Consider the following 14002-nt stretch of genomic DNA (forward strand, 5'->3'; position numbering starts at 1 on the left):
GACAGTGGGTGGTGGAGGAATGGATTTTGTAAAGCTACGCCCGAGACAGATCCTTTCAGAGAATATGGACATGATCCTTGGAGACCTAAAGGCTGGAAGGACACCCGTAGGCTGGCCCTGAACTACTGGTGGGCAGTTTCATCAGGCTATCCAATTCCCGGGTTATCTCTGCTGCACAGGACATTGAAAAAGATGAAGAGGAGACAATCAGAACCCAGATCTACTGGTATTCTGTGAGTAAGGCAAAAATGCCCAGTGAGGGGGCGTTAGTTTGCCTTTCTTTCTGTGTTGCTTTATGTGACTCAGAAGAAAAAGCCCACCAAACCATCTCAAGTGATGGTGTCACGTGCCTCATTTCTCAAAGCGTGAACTCCAATGGTGGGGTAACCAGACACCCTCAGGACAACCAAAAGATACTTGTGTGTGTTTACTGTTATATAAATGACTAAGTATTATATAACAATAAAATACACTGAAAAAACATAGGTTTAAGTAACGTTATTGTTAGGTGACGGTGTTCAGTAACAACCTAACGTTTGAAAATCTAAAAGCCACAGAAATTGATCAGTTATAGTCTAAAGTAACTATACCAACTTGCGCCCCCACCATGAACAGTTTTGTCATCAATAACCTAATTGCAAATGTTGCAGTGATATTATCAGCGATTTCTTGAGTAATGTAATATGTGCAAAACTTGCCACAGGGGTGAATATATCTGGTTCCATTTGATGAATCGCCACAACATTTTCCAAAAAAGTGCTAGTTTTCGACTAGTTTACTTATGGAAAGTTTTGCGGTGATTCCTAAAGCAGGGGCTGAGAAAAACAGGAGGTACCAAAACGGGTTTTCCCATTCATTTTTCCGTAGAAATGTTAGACAAAACTACAGCTCAAACTGCTGAACATATTTACACCAAACTGTCAGAAACTTAGATCTTGGTCCAGACAGAGTAACTTTTGCGATTTGGTGTAAATACGTTCAGTAGTTTTTCAGTAAGTAAAGTATATTTCACGCAGCGGAGGATCTGCAGAGCCAAAAGATCTCCTGCTGAGATCTGAATGGACGCCACCACAGCAATCAGGAAGTGGTGGCAGCCATCTTAGGATTCAGGACTCTGCCCTAAAAAAAAAAAAAAGACACAAAGGCAAAGAGTGACATAGGAGGCAAGGTACAAATATCCCTGACCCCTAGGCTGGTGGTGGTGGTGTCCCAGATCCCACCTGGGCCATTTTATTTTAAAATTGTGCACCAGATTTGCAGAGTATCTGTGAATTTGCAGGGATAAAAAAAACGCAGGCTCCCACACCTTTCAAAAAACAACCCCCTGGGGTGGGCCAGGTGGCCTCACAGATCGTGGTTAGAAGAGGTGGAGGGGGCGGCATGCACCCTCCACACACACCACAGAAGCTTAAAATGGCCCTGTGTATTCCATCCACAAGGGCCACCATTTTAATACATGGTAAGGGAACACAAGGCACTCTCTTAGAGCCTAAAAATGCCCCAGGGTCCCATCCCCTAGACACAAGTAATTACGGAAGGGAGGGGATTGAACAGCCTCCCTCCCTGAGCTGAATTAGACCCTGGGGGCCCGTCCCCCGGGTCCGTGATTGAAATTAAAAGTGTACTGCCCCACTGCTTGAGCCTTTAAAGGCCCCAGGGACCCGAACCCCTGGGGCTGGCTCAGTGACTGTGTTTCAAGGAGCCTACTACTGGGACACAGCAGTTTTCCTGCTCACACTAGCGTGGATAGGGAATTATATATCTTCTCTCATCTGGCAGGATCATTTTTAAATCTCCTGCAAAACGAGAGCAAACACTAAAGGGGTCATTACGATTTTGGCAGACGGATAAGCCCGTCCGCTGAAATCCCGATGGGGAGGTTGCTGCCATTGTGGCTGCCTCCCTGCTGGGCCCATTATGAGTTTCCCGCTGGATCAGTGGGTGGAAACCACAGTTTCCACCCGCTGGTCCAGCGGGAAATGGCCTACAGCATTGTCTCCAGTTTGTAATCGAGCCAGCCGCAATGCTGTAGTGCGCAGGGTGCACCAGCACCCTCGCAATGTTCACTGAGCATTGCAATGGTGCCTGCCAGGGGGGCCCATGCACTGCACATGCCAAGTTCTCCGCCAGTCTTTTCATGGCGGTGCTACAGCCATGAAATCGCGGGCAGAGAACGAAGTTGTAATCCCCAGATTAGGACCGCCAGCACTGCCAGGCGGCGGGATGATGAAATCTGGCGGTCCCACTGTGACGCTACCACTGTGGTCATAAAAAGATGGTGCTGCGGGCTGGGTGGAGTTTTATGTTCTGTTTCCATGTCTGAAACAGAGCACTTATTGCTCCTGCCTGGACTGAGCATGCATTATTAGCTGCTCCTTCTGCTCCAAGCGGGGAGTTGACACAGTAGGGGCCCTAGGGCTCCCTTTGCAGCATCCAACATGTTGTTTGTGGGTGCCCTGGGAGATCACCACAGCACCCACCTATATTAAGGGTTGGACCTGAAGATGAGGTCCCCGGGGCCATAAGAAGCAGGGGGAGGTGAGAGGCCCTCCTCCTTTAAATAAGGTAGGGCTCTGGGGATGGGGTCCTCAGGCCTATGAAGGTATTATGGCCCCAGGGGATGGGGCCACTAGGGGCCTCATAAGGCTTGTGGAGGGAGGCCATGTGGCACCCCTTTCCCTTTATAATGGCATGGGCCCCGGTGGATGGGGTTCTTCAGGCCTAATAAAAGTGGTCTCCTGCTAGTCCAATTGTGGTTCAGCAGCCACAACTGAAGGTCTCTCAGTCTCCTTCAACACCTGTATAGGCTCTGATAAGTGCCTTTGGTCTGGGCCCACTGAGAGTTCAAATCTCACTGCAGAGCTTTCATGTGCCACTTGGGGTGGTCAATCAGCAAGACACAGGAGGCCAAGAGGCCCAGAATCCTCCCTGCACCAGTTCTCCTCCTGGTCTTTGTTTTTAGGCTCAAAAGTGTATATTCTTCCCCAAACTGGAGCTCAGGGGGTTGTATGGGGACAAGCCTCCCTAGCCCTTGAAGTGACCCAGTGGTCCCTGGGTCAAATGGGGGCAGTCTCCTTTTAGGTATCAGAGAGTTTCTCCTTCCAGTTGTCCATGGCTGTCACGTCCCAGGGTCTAGCAGCGAAGATCACAAAAACACCAATAGTCCACTCTCCCTTGTGCATGAGTTTTTAAAAGGGGGTGGAAGTTTCTAGAAGCCAGGCATTCCTTGCCAATCCTAGGGTGGCACATCACCTCTCCACCCCTCAGGCACAGCATGCTGGGATAGTTCAAGATGGTGTCATCCAGAAGTCACCAGTCACATCTGCTCCTGTGGTCTCAACTCCACCCCTCGCTGACATCAATGCCAGGGCCTTTCCCACCAAAAACTTCAAAGAGGCCCCCTCCCCCCACACACCACATTGTGTGGGCTCCAGTTGCCAGAGCTTCCTCCTTTAGTCAGTGGGCCTGGGCTGTCCCCAGCCCTGGCACAGTGCGATCAGTAATTAACAGATGCAGATTCTTTTCATCCTCACCCTTTCCTCCTCAGGAGTCGAAGGGAGCACTGTTAATTACTCCATTTGTCTGGGGCGGCCTTTGTTCTCGCTGCTGGAAAGAAACATAATTAACTTGGCCCAATAGGGTGACAAAAGGCCTGGGCTCTGATCCTGAGCTGAGCCACAGAATTATGACAATTCTGGATGACCCATAAAATGTACAGATATCTTCTTGGAACTCGCAGATTTGTTTTTGGTGCACATGTTACACCTCATTTTGATAGGTCACTGAACTTAGTAGGCCAACGTGAAGCCAAACTGCACTGAAAGACAGTTTTTCCCCTAGTGCCACTGTAGGCAAAACACCACACTGCTGTTCCTATAAGTGTACACCAACATTATAAGACCTACCCCAGTTCAATACCTAAACCTACAGAGTCTCCTCTACACCAGGCTACCTGTGCGCAGCTACCAGGCTGCGCAAAACAGTAGTTTCCCACATGCAGCCCATACACATGTGCACATGTAACAGCCAAGTGTCCCTTACTCTAGCTGCATTACATAGGCCTTATCTAAAACAAAAACAAAAAATCCGGGCATACTGAATGGGTGGAACCCAATTGCAACACCCACCTTCAGTAGCCAGCCATCAAGGTTTTGGAAGACTATTATTCCCTATATCCGCAGGTGGGCTGCAAACACAACCATCACCTTTGTGAACACCTGAGGTGCACTGGGGAACCCACAGGGGAGCACGGAGAAATGAAAATGCTCTTGGCCTACCTGAAAATCCAGGTAATGTCAGTGGGACTGCAGGGTGAGAATGTGAAAATATATGTCTGACAAGCCCAGGGCTACTATCCAATCGTATAGGTCCAAGGCAGACAGAACTTGGCCCAAAGGAAGCATCTTGAACTTGTCTTTCCGGAGGAAGAAGTTCAGGGGGCGCAGATCGAGGACAGGGTAGAGGACTCTGTCCATTTTCATCACCAAGAAATAACAGGAGTAACAGCCAGTCTCGATCTCTGATGCCAGTACCCCCTCTCTATAGCTCCCTTAGCCCAGAGAGTCTGTAAATCTTCTTGGAGTATGGACAAGCGGCCTTCTCGGAGGTTCTGCAAAGTAGGTGGCATGTCAAGAGGATAGGACAGCAAGGGTAAGGAGTATCCGTGTGCCACTCTCTGGAGTACCCATTGACGTGAGGTGATACTCCTTCACCTGGGGAGGTAAAAGGTGACTCAGCCTCTCACTGATAATAAAATGTCGTTTTGCAGCAGCTGCAGGAGGGGGCCCAGGCTTTGGGTAGGACCCTGCCCATAGAGCCTGGATACTGTTGGCTTGCTCCCCAGCCTCTACCCAGAAAGGACTGGGAAACCTGTTGGCGTTGAGCACATACTGACGCTGCCACTGCTGATGTCCCCTGCCAAAGTCTGAAATGGGTCATTGTTTGGGGAACTTCCGAGCAGGCTGATCTAGGTCCAGAGAGCTGGTACTGGTCTTGCTTTCGTCGAGTTTTTTTTTTTTTTTTTAAGGCTGAGTTAGCCTTTGCTCAAACTAATTTTAAGCCATCCAAGGGCATGCCCATGTGGGACTACTGTACATCTGATAAAAAAGCTCATAGAACGAACCTAGATGTGACACCTAAGCACAACATTAGTCCAGATTGCCCTACCCAGAAAGCCTGTTGTGTGCAGACCTGAGCTGATGGTATACTTTGCTGCATCTTGACCATTTAAGATTAGGCATTATGGGGTTAGTTTGATCTTTTCTGGGAAAGCTGGCAATACATAAACCACCCTGTCCCACAATGTGGGAAAGAAAGTACCTTTGTAAGAGGTGTGAGATATGGTTCTGGCTCAGTCTCCTAAAAGCACTAAAATTCACCAGTTCTGGACAGCAACAGAATGCACACCATAACCCACGCCTGTCATCTTGAATACAACACTTTGCCAGTGGCACAGGAACAAAAGACAGACTTTCTAGAGAAAAGCATGGCGGATGGCATGAGTTATGCTATACACTCTGTGCCCTGCTAACGATAAATGTAAAATGTAAGTCGTTTTCCACTTTTAAGCCATAACTGTTTTTTAGTGAACATATATTTAACTAGAATCACTTTCTTAAAGGTAAATTATATTTTTGTGTACTTTTAACACCAAGAAGAAAGACTACTTTAGAGGCCAGAGAGGAATGATTGTGTTCTCCAGCATGGATCGAAGGATGGTAAGCTGCCCATCTGGTGCGCCAACTATGGACATGAGAGAGCGTAGTTTAAACGTCACTATTTTAAATGTAGAATGCCTATATTTTAAAAATGCTGCATTAGTAATATTATTCATTGAAACGTACTTTATACGTGGAGAATTTTTTCATGCATAAACTAATGTCGACTGTAAGAAATAATTGCTTGTAGTATGACTAACTGAGAAAAATGTTAAAACGTATAAAGATTGCATTTACTAGAATCCATAAGCCTTAAGTTAGCGTGAGTCGAAGACTAGCTGTGTAGCTCTCATATTAAAGCGTATTTTTCTGTTTCTTCAGTGTGCTGACTTGCAAAAGGCCATGAACCAGCAATTGTTCTTTTCTCTGTTATATGTAACATTGCTAGATTTTCTCATCCGCATACTAGCAGCTTTAGTATAAAAAATTCTGTAGACTTTGCAACAAACATGGACACTTTCAAGGACATTAAATCGCGGAAAAGAGAACTCTTGACCCGAAGAGTGTGCCAGAAAATGAAGTAACCCCGGATATGCCACCTACGAAAAACTTCAATTATGAAGACCAATCAAAGTGTAGAAAATTATCAAAGAATGACAAGTGCATTACTTAATGTATAATTTAATAGGTCACAGATAGTGGGGTGAAGTGACTGTCCAATAGAATTTTGGGGGAATGTATTACGAAAAAGAGATAAAAACTCATGACACAGGAGACTCGGAGCATTAGGTAGGGAATGATATCAATTGCATCCAGAAACTCTGTCACTCTATTTGGTGATTTGAGACTTAGACAAAACCATCCTCGCCCATAGACTGCCCCATTACATTTTCCTCCTTATGAGGGAAATGTCCTCTGTCCTTAAATTAGATAGACTGACGACGATCATACTGATGTCCTGAAGATGAAGACTGATCCTGTATGCTGACCTATCCCGGAGGGTAATTATAATGTTGCTATTGGAATTCACTTATTTGCCTTTTCTTTCTAGGTACCAACTGCTGTTTATTTTTGATTAGAGACCTTAGTTTAGATGTTTTCCAAATTGGTGTTCTAAATTGTTTTGCATGAAGCCCAACATGCCGATGCTAATTAGTGGGTAGATGAGGCATTCATCTTGACTGACAAAACTGACGAGACTGACGTGATGCTATGCTGAACTAAATACCTACGAGGTTTTACGCGTTAGATTTGTTAATCTTCATGTTACTATCCTATGTTTGAGATCTTTGCATTATTATCGCATTGTGATTATGCCTTTGTTTCTTGATTAATACGTTTGCTATTAGATTGTAATCAATAGGGAATAAAATTCACAAAACTTCAATAAGGTGTGGTTATTCATGACTGAAAGGTCATGGTTGCGCCGAAAAGATTTAACTAATGTTTAAAGTGAAATATATTGTGGTGATATATGTTGACAATGTTATCAATGTATTGCTTGACATATTAATCAGTTATCTCGTCTTACGGTGTCTCACCACTGGGTCCAAAGATTCATCGGCCTAAAACGAGTCCTAATGTGTATTAATTAACATAAAGGGACGCGTTAACAGACATAATAAACTTAGGGTCTGATTTAGATTTCGGCAGATGGGTTACTCCGTCACAACGGTGATGTATATAACCCATCCGTCGCAATCTAAAGTCCATGGAAAACCAAAGGATTTACATTTCGGCAGATGGGATATCCGTTTACGTTCTAACCCTTCCACCAAAATCTAAATCAGGCCCATAATTAGGTTTTCAAGTCTTAGGAAAGGACTTAAAGAAATTCAACTGTAGCCAAACACTGGGCAATTGTTGGATCAAAGCTAAATCTCTGGCCCTCACACCACACACCATGCTCAACTTTCTCACAGAGGCGATTCTCACACAAACCGCTTAGCAATCACTGCTTAGACACATTACATGATCGAAGCACATCTACCGCCCACAGGCCCCAGAACACGGCCATACCCACAAGCAATATCCTCCACTCACACAAACTTTTTTCTTGCTCTCTCATGGAACCATGTGCTCCATACCATTCCAACACCTCTTCTACACTAGCACACTTAGGTGCGGTGTGACATGGTCCTGCCTCTCAAGCACCAAGGACAACTTCCTACACAGCACACCCTCAACCCCCAGATCCCCCCAACCACTCATGTAAGCTGTGTCCTGCAACTGTTTCCAGACAAGGCAACAGAAGTACGATGCCACATGAGTTGTGTTATTCAAACCTTTGTATCTTAACATTTGTTTTTCCTACTAAATCATTTACCTGCTTGTATTTACAAATATTGCAGTTTTCTTCATTCTTTCGAAAAAATCCTTGTTACAAATTCCTTGGGTTTCAGGCGTTAAAGAGCAAGAAACAACAACAAAGTCTGATTCCTCAGCAAGCTTTTCTAGAGACACTGAAATGAAACACAGACAGACATTTGAATTTTTGCAAATCATTAAAGATTATTAGTTCAATATTTCAAATCATTGTACATATTTAAGTACAATGGTAATATATTACTAAAGACTATATAGCTGTTCTTTTTCTATACATATGCCAAGCCCTGAAAGACAACCTGCCCCTCTTTCACTTTATTCTGGCCAGGAACGTGCCATTTTGCAACCTTTTAGTCCCTTGTATCCTCAGTCTTGTGGCTGAGGGAACCTTGTTTTCTTTTATGTTCCCTTATGCTTTAATTCTTTGTGTAGCATATCAAGGCTGTCTGAACCCTCATCTGTTTATTTAGTTTGTTATTTTAAATATCTTAGTTGGCAGTTTCAGTGACGGCTACTTAACTTTGAAGGTGGTGGGGCAGAAATATATGGCCGGGTATCGCTGAGGCCTCCTACCATCAAACACCACTCACCCCCACGTAAGCTTGAATTAAACCATAGATGTACTTCACTTTTGGATTAGGGGTCGTAAACCCCTGGCCGTATTTTATTGACAAAATATTGTTAATCAAAATTATACGCAGTCACCACAATCATGTTCACAAAGTATTTACAGAGTTCAAGGGATGCCTAGCCTTAACAGAGTACGCTAATACATCCACATTCTTGTCACTGACTAAAAAAACATTTGTTCCTGCGTACCCAATGTTGGGGGCTGTAAATGAGATCATGACTGTTTTCCCATACCCCAAACCCTACCCCTCTTTACACTACACATCCCAGGGGTAGGATCTCCATCAGGGTGTTCTCATATCTTCCAGACTGTATTGCTGTGGAGGGAGCCCGGCTGCCCGCTCGGATACCTACCTCAGGCGCCCGCCACCCTGAGACTCTACCCCCCCCGCAAGGGCCAGTGCTCGCTTCTGACCTTCTGCGCATGCGTGGGTGGTTGGCCCTAGGGGCCAGATGCCAGTGACCGCTCACAACCCCCGTGCCCCTGTGTACCCAGCCAGCACCCCTTAGAGGGTCCAATTAGCTTGCCACACAATGTTGCAATAAAAAAGGTACACATTTATCTTCCCAATCATGATCTCACCCCGCCCACCATCGTACCCAAAATACGAGAAACTAACAGACAAACTGTCCATTCACAACAAATCGAGTCACCTGAAAAAAAAAATCGTTAGCATGTAGACAATTGGATATTTAGAACATTGAAATCTAACTGTAAGAGAAGGAAATAATTCAGTAGAGACAGATGCCCAACAACAGGGGGAGGTGGGTGGGTAATTCTTGTAGTGGCCACTGGGGCCCACTGGTCGGATCGGCAAGCGTGAGAAAGACACGCTCGCCAACCGCGGCCACCTTATAAGGCCAGCCGTGTGACGTAATTTCTGTGCGTGACCCCAGAAGCACAATTTTTTTTAAATGGAGGCTAAATGGTGCTTGTTAAAGCATATTTGCATGGAAGATTGAAATATCTAGAGATCCTGAAAGAGCTATATTGAATACTATATGGTTCGAAGGGTATAGAGTACTTTGGTGTTGGGTGACAACCAGCAGCTTTCTGTTATTGTTACTTTGCAGTTGAGCTTACGCTAGAAGGGTTAGCTGTGCATGGGATTGTGCTTCCATCCCTGTGTGGGAAATGTGTTCAGCTTCTGAGCTGGATATGATCCTGGAGCTAAGGCACTCTCTAAGTTCAAAATCCCAGGGGGCAGAAGTGGAGAGGAGAGAAGAGACAGCAAGAATAGTATAGCAAGTGCCCCGACACTTGCGCAGTGTCAGATGTAGCAGAACATTCTGGAAGGGCAGAAAAACAGTGTCTGGCTGGCTACCGGGTTTTTCCGTGGGCTGGCAGAGTGGGGGTATTTCAGCACCATGGGGCCAGTTATGTTGCTGGAGACCTGTTGAAGACTCAGAATAAACAATGAAAAACAAATGGTTTAAAAGCCTACTTTAAAACCATTTGTTTTTGCATTGTTTATTTAGAACGAAACGTCCGGTAGCCACTCCGACCCTGTAGAAAACTCCATGTGTGAGATACATTAAATAAAAGAGACTAGTACAAGCACAACACAATAACCTGCGATGGAACTGTCCTTGGTTCTGCACAAGGAAATGGGTACATTCATCGTGTTTGTTTTTAAATCCCTCTATTTCCATGAAACGCTGAATCGAGACACTAATATCCATGATGCTGCAAACAAGATAAAAAAACACCTCGAGTTTGTTTACAGAGGTCTTCTCATAAGTCATTTAAAAAAAACGTTATAAAAAAAATAAGAAGAGTTTGTAATACGTAGCCTCGTAATCAAAGATGAACTTTTATTGGAAAAGTAAGGTGTAATTTAGAAGTGAAAGACGCCACTTTACAAGGCAAGGGAGTAAATGTACAACACTAACACTCACTATGGCACTAGTACTCTCCATATCCATAGCTACTAACGTGAGACTTCGTCAGGCAGCTGTGTCTGTTTTACTTGCCCTTTCCATGCTAGAAGCTTTGAGACCATTCTATCAAGGTTTCAATGTTATAAGTGAAACTTCAATTCCCAGAATGCGACATGCTGCTATAAAGGTCAGAACTATCTGAATTTGTCTCAAACGACATTGGGCCACTCGACAGCAGTGGAATTAAGATAGGTAACATGACGGCGTCAGAAAACACTATGCACAACACTAAATAAACGGAGGAGTGACGTACTCTGAGGTGGAATTTGTTCCTAAAGTAACTGAAATGTAAACTAATCTGAACCGTACTCTCGTGTTATGAAATGACTGGAAATGGAAATGGAGCATGCATACAACATCAGAGGCGGGTGTGCCACAGACCTGTGCTCATGAGGTGGGGGAACTGTAAAGTACTTTTTAAAATGCCGCAAAGGGTGTATTAAAATATAACAGTAGGTGATGTAAATACTCATGTTTTAAAGAACGCAAGCCGGATGAGCAAACGGCATGAAGCAGCAGCTGAAGGCACCGGTGGCGAGAGATAGAGGCTATAGCAGTCTTACAATTCCAAATAACCCTCAAGTTTCCCAGCATCGAGTGTGAATTGCTCACTCGTTCCAGGTTTTTAAGATGCATTCTGGGGTCTGTAGTTATGACTAAAAAGAACAGCTAAAATGTGCAGCATTCAAACAAAGTTCCTGGATTAGGCAAGTTAACCAAGCATGGTGGAGCTGAAAAACTTGACAGCTCAGTAGGCGACACATGACCCACGTGGCACCACTGCAGCAACGTGTTAAGAAGTGAAGGAGCAAAAGCTCTGCTCACAGATGTTGGGTCTGATGGGTTCGCCATCCCCAGCACAGCTGCCAACGTTTCACATTGATTATGTATGACATTTTCATTATTTCAGTGTAATTATGAGTGACATTTCAACGGCTATGAGTGACACTTTCTCCGAGCAAAATCAAGCACTGAAAACGAGGGAAATATATAAATATCAGAGATTACACCTATTTGGGCAAATTGCTTATGTGTGCCATTCTCACAGTTTTAGTGTGCTTATGAGTGACATTCAAAGACTAAGGCTCTCATTTTGAATACGGCGGTCAAAAAGGCAGTGTTTATGCTGGCGGTCTTCACAGTGACCGCCAGCGCCCCCGGAACCCAGCCGGCCGTATAATGTATATTCCTCTGGGCCGGCAGGCGGAAATGTCCGCCAGCCCAGAGGAATGCCTGGCTGGGACATTGACGGCAGCTCCACATGGAGCCACCGCCAATGCCTCTGTGCGGCGGGTGCAACTGCACCCGTCGCGTAGATCACTGCCCGTAAATCAGGCAGTGACCTGCGTGATGGGGCACTGCACAGGGGCCCCTGCACTCCCATGCCACGGATTTCCCGCCACCACCGGCATGGTGGCCCACACCGCCATGTTCATAATGAGGGCCTAAATATGCGACACTACAGTCCCACTTTATTGCAACCAAAATCATGGAATGTTGTCCATGGAAAAAGACAAATATCAGAAACCACACTCATTTGAGCAAGGAGAAACTAACTTTGCAGCAGGAGCATACATGCCAACCCTCCCGATCCAGACGGGAGACTACGGATTCCAAGGCTAGTCTCCCGCCTCCCAGGAGAAACCAGATTCCTCTGCCAGCTTCAGCTGACAGGGTCTGGTCTAGTGTGACTCAGAGTATGCACTGCTTGGTAACCTGCTCCTGCAGGCCAGTGCACAGTTTTGTCACGCTCTTTCTGCCTACCCTAGCGCTTTCACCGTGCTCCGGACAAATAAGAGAAAAAAAACTGTATGACTTGTGAGATCATTGGCAACAGAGATGCCTGGCCTGCCCAGAGCTGGAATTACTATATTTCACCTGTTGCAGTTTTGCAACAAAAAAAAAAAATAGGACAAACATTATTTCCCCACTGACTTCTAATGAAGCATGGGCAATTTCAGGCTGGAGACACTGTAAATAAAGCAATTTTTGGCTTTGGAATCAGGAGTCTCCCGATCATTTGGCATGTATGTGACAGTGAGGATGAAAACCTTGAATAAACATGGTCCCCACAACCCTGGATCGCGTGGGCGTCTACTTGTCGCTATCTATAAACACTTCATTGGCACAAAAGAAATGCCAACTGTACTCGAGTGATAAAGAAGCATATGCCTGGTGTCAACATTTCTCAAAACTGCCAAGTGGTCCCATGTCATGTGCAATTCCTTCAGCCAGCCCTGGCTTTTTATTACACTACACTACTTTCTGAGTTTTATTAATAGATTAAAAATATGGCCTCATATATCACGACATGCTCAGCGCAGATGCCCAAAAAGCCAGTACTGGGCATGGGGAGGGTGGAGGGGGCCTTCTGCAGGCAGGAACTGGTCTAGTGAGACTCTGAGTATGCACTGCCAGTAACAGTAACCTGTTTCTGGAGGCCAGTGCACCACATTTTCTTGACGCTCTGTCTGCCTTATCGCTTTCGTCTGGGCTCCTGACAGGTACAGGAAAAAAACACTTATATTTGCATTTCAGATATTCGTTCCTGCGGCAGCAAACTTGCAAGTCTCACACATGACAATAGACACAATTCAGGCCTCAATAGGAGTCAATGGGAGGAATACATTCTCCCGATTATTTTTTTAAAACCTCCCACTTTTCTCTTCTAAAATGTTATCAATTATACAAGTGATTTTACTCCTATTATTTCTAAATAATCAGCACTCCCCACCCCAACCTCAGCACCAGGTGCAGCTGAACCACAAGTAACAAAGGGATCTCGGTCACAAAAGCAGTAACCCATTGAGCTAGCCACAATAAATAAGCTGGTAGAGTTTCTTTCCAGCAGGCGTATTAACCATCTATGCTACTTTATGGTGAAAATCAAAGCTGCCAGTAGACAAAACTCAGACCTTCCTCCAGCGGGAATAAATCATCTGACTTATCTCTGACTTACCAAGTCTCACAGTGCTGGGAAAATAAAGCCTGATGCTTCCTACTGCCACTGTCGCTGTGGCTGACCTATCTGCGAGTCACTCTTACTGGCTGCAGACCGCTTCTAAGACAGTGTTACTTGAATATTTCTGAATTGTATGGTAGAAAAGGGGTGAGATATTCTTGGGGACACTTCAACATACATAATGTGCATGCCAGCGAGCAAAGATATTAACTTTTTGAGACAAATAGTGGCGAGCAAAAATGCCAGTTTAGTTAGTCAAAACTCTTACTTTAGATGGCCCTACATTTACAGGGCAGACAGACAACTTTTCACTCTGTAGGACGCCGAAACAAGCTAAGGACTTTCTTTACTGCCACAATGAAACGTCTGGAACAAACTTATTTTGTGGGATCTTCAAGAGAATTTGGTGCATGATCTTAACTTCCGCAGTGGAGGCACGACACCAGTAATGATGCCAGGCACATAGTCCTGGTTTGTTCCAAGCAGA

At 45.1% G+C, this 14002-nt stretch overlaps 1 protein-coding gene across 1 annotated transcript in view; it reads right to left on the reverse strand.

Moving 5' to 3' along the window:
• The window catches only part of GRHPR (glyoxylate and hydroxypyruvate reductase), a 194882-nt gene that overhangs the window by 25967 nt on the left and 154913 nt on the right, over positions 1-14002 (reverse strand). The window contains exon 7 of the mRNA XM_069237577.1: positions 7984-8119. Coding sequence (XP_069093678.1) covers positions 7984-8119 — 136 coding nt within the window. The remainder of the gene's footprint in view (positions 1-7983; positions 8120-14002) is intronic.

Source organism: Pleurodeles waltl, chromosome 1_2 (genome assembly GCF_031143425.1).
Source record: "Pleurodeles waltl isolate 20211129_DDA chromosome 1_2, aPleWal1.hap1.20221129, whole genome shotgun sequence".
In the NCBI taxonomy this organism is placed as follows: Eukaryota; Metazoa; Chordata; class Amphibia; order Caudata; family Salamandridae; genus Pleurodeles; species Pleurodeles waltl.